The sequence below is a fragment of the Haliaeetus leucocephalus genome, unplaced genomic scaffold (assembly GCF_000737465.1).
Source record: "Haliaeetus leucocephalus isolate CR32 unplaced genomic scaffold, Haliaeetus_leucocephalus-4.0 Scaffold646, whole genome shotgun sequence".
Taxonomy (NCBI): Eukaryota; Metazoa; Chordata; class Aves; order Accipitriformes; family Accipitridae; genus Haliaeetus; species Haliaeetus leucocephalus.
In genome coordinates this window covers 7,014-8,176 of record NW_010973082.1, presented here as the reverse complement: position 1 = coordinate 8,176, position 1,163 = coordinate 7,014, and the positions used below count along the sequence as shown (strand labels likewise).

General features: G+C 66.0%; 1 protein-coding gene across 4 annotated transcripts in view; it reads left to right on the top strand.

The window, feature by feature from the left end:
- Window positions 1–1,163, top strand: part of RBFOX3 (RNA binding protein, fox-1 homolog (C. elegans) 3) — a 15,351-nt gene that overhangs the window by 13,401 nt on the left and 787 nt on the right. For 2 of the 4 annotated variants that reach the window (XM_010578537.1, XM_010578538.1), the window contains one exon: window positions 966–1,010. The exons of the other annotated variants lie outside the window; for them this stretch is intronic. In XM_010578537.1, coding sequence (XP_010576839.1) covers window positions 966–1,010 — 45 coding nt within the window. Of the gene's footprint in view, window positions 1–965; window positions 1,011–1,163 lie in introns of those variants that run through there. 4 annotated transcript variants of the gene reach the window in all.

The following is a 1,163-nucleotide window of genomic DNA, read 5'->3' as shown; positions in this document are numbered from 1 at the left end:
GGGGGGCAGGGGAGGGGTGGGGGGCAGCCCTGCACACGGGGGCTGTGGGGGGGGGAGCCGGGAGCCAGCGGCGGTAGCAGGAGCAGCGCAGCCCCTGCCTGGCTCTGTCCGCAGGCAGGCAAGAGAGGAGGCCCCCCCACCCCCACGCCTCCACCCCATGTGCCCCGTTACGCCCGGCCCCCGGTACCCGCACGCAGTCCTGCCCGCGCATGCTGCTTCCCAGGGGCCCGGCTGCCCCCTGCGCTGGCTGCCTGGGCAGCCCCCCAGGGCCCTGCCCGGGGACTGGGACCCTCTTTCTCGTCCCCGGCGCAGGGCCGTGTCCCCAGGCCCCGGTGCGCAGCCACGCACAGGGAAGCACGCGTGCGCACGCTGGCGCCTGCAGCCCACCCACGCGCCACGGCTCTTAGCTAGCTTCACAACCAGCATCAAAGATGAAAAATCCCACTCATGGGCCGGATCTCAAAGCCAACCCATCTTTTTCTTCCTTTTTTTTTAAAAACACCCCCCACTACCCCGGCTGGGACTGGGCTGCCAAGCGCCCCTTGGCACCCCCGGTCCCAGGCATCTGCTAGCGAGGGGCCGTGGCCCCTCCGTCCCGTGGGGATGGGCAGGGTGGGTACCAGCCCAGGGCTGCAGCGGGGATGGGACGGGCTCCTCCGCGGTCACTGCAGGCGGGAGGAGACCTGGCCACAGTGGTGCCATGCTGGGGACACCGGGGCTTGGGGCACCCTGCAGCCCCTGGCCCGTGCACGGCTCCAAGGCAGCACTCGTGGCCGTCCCAGAACCAGGGCAGCACTGGGCACCCTTGGCCCTGCCCACCCCTCATGTCCCAAGGACAGAAGCGATTTGGTGTCATTTTAAAGAGGAAAAAAAAAAAAAAAAAAAAAAGGAAAAAAAAGGGAAGAACTGGGCTTTGCCTCTCTCTCGAATACTGATTGGCTTTTTTTTCATCTTTGATGTTGCAGGCTAGTCTATACCGAGGAGGGTACAGCCGCTTCACTCCCTACTAGCAAGACAGACACAGCCCCTCCCACCACTAACACTGACTGCTCACTAGCACCAAACCAAACCAGGCAGACAGAGCCGAGGCCGAGCCTCTGGAGGAACCGCGGGCCCTGCCCGGGCGGGCTGGGGCTGGGGCTCAGGCCGGGCTCCGCTGAGCC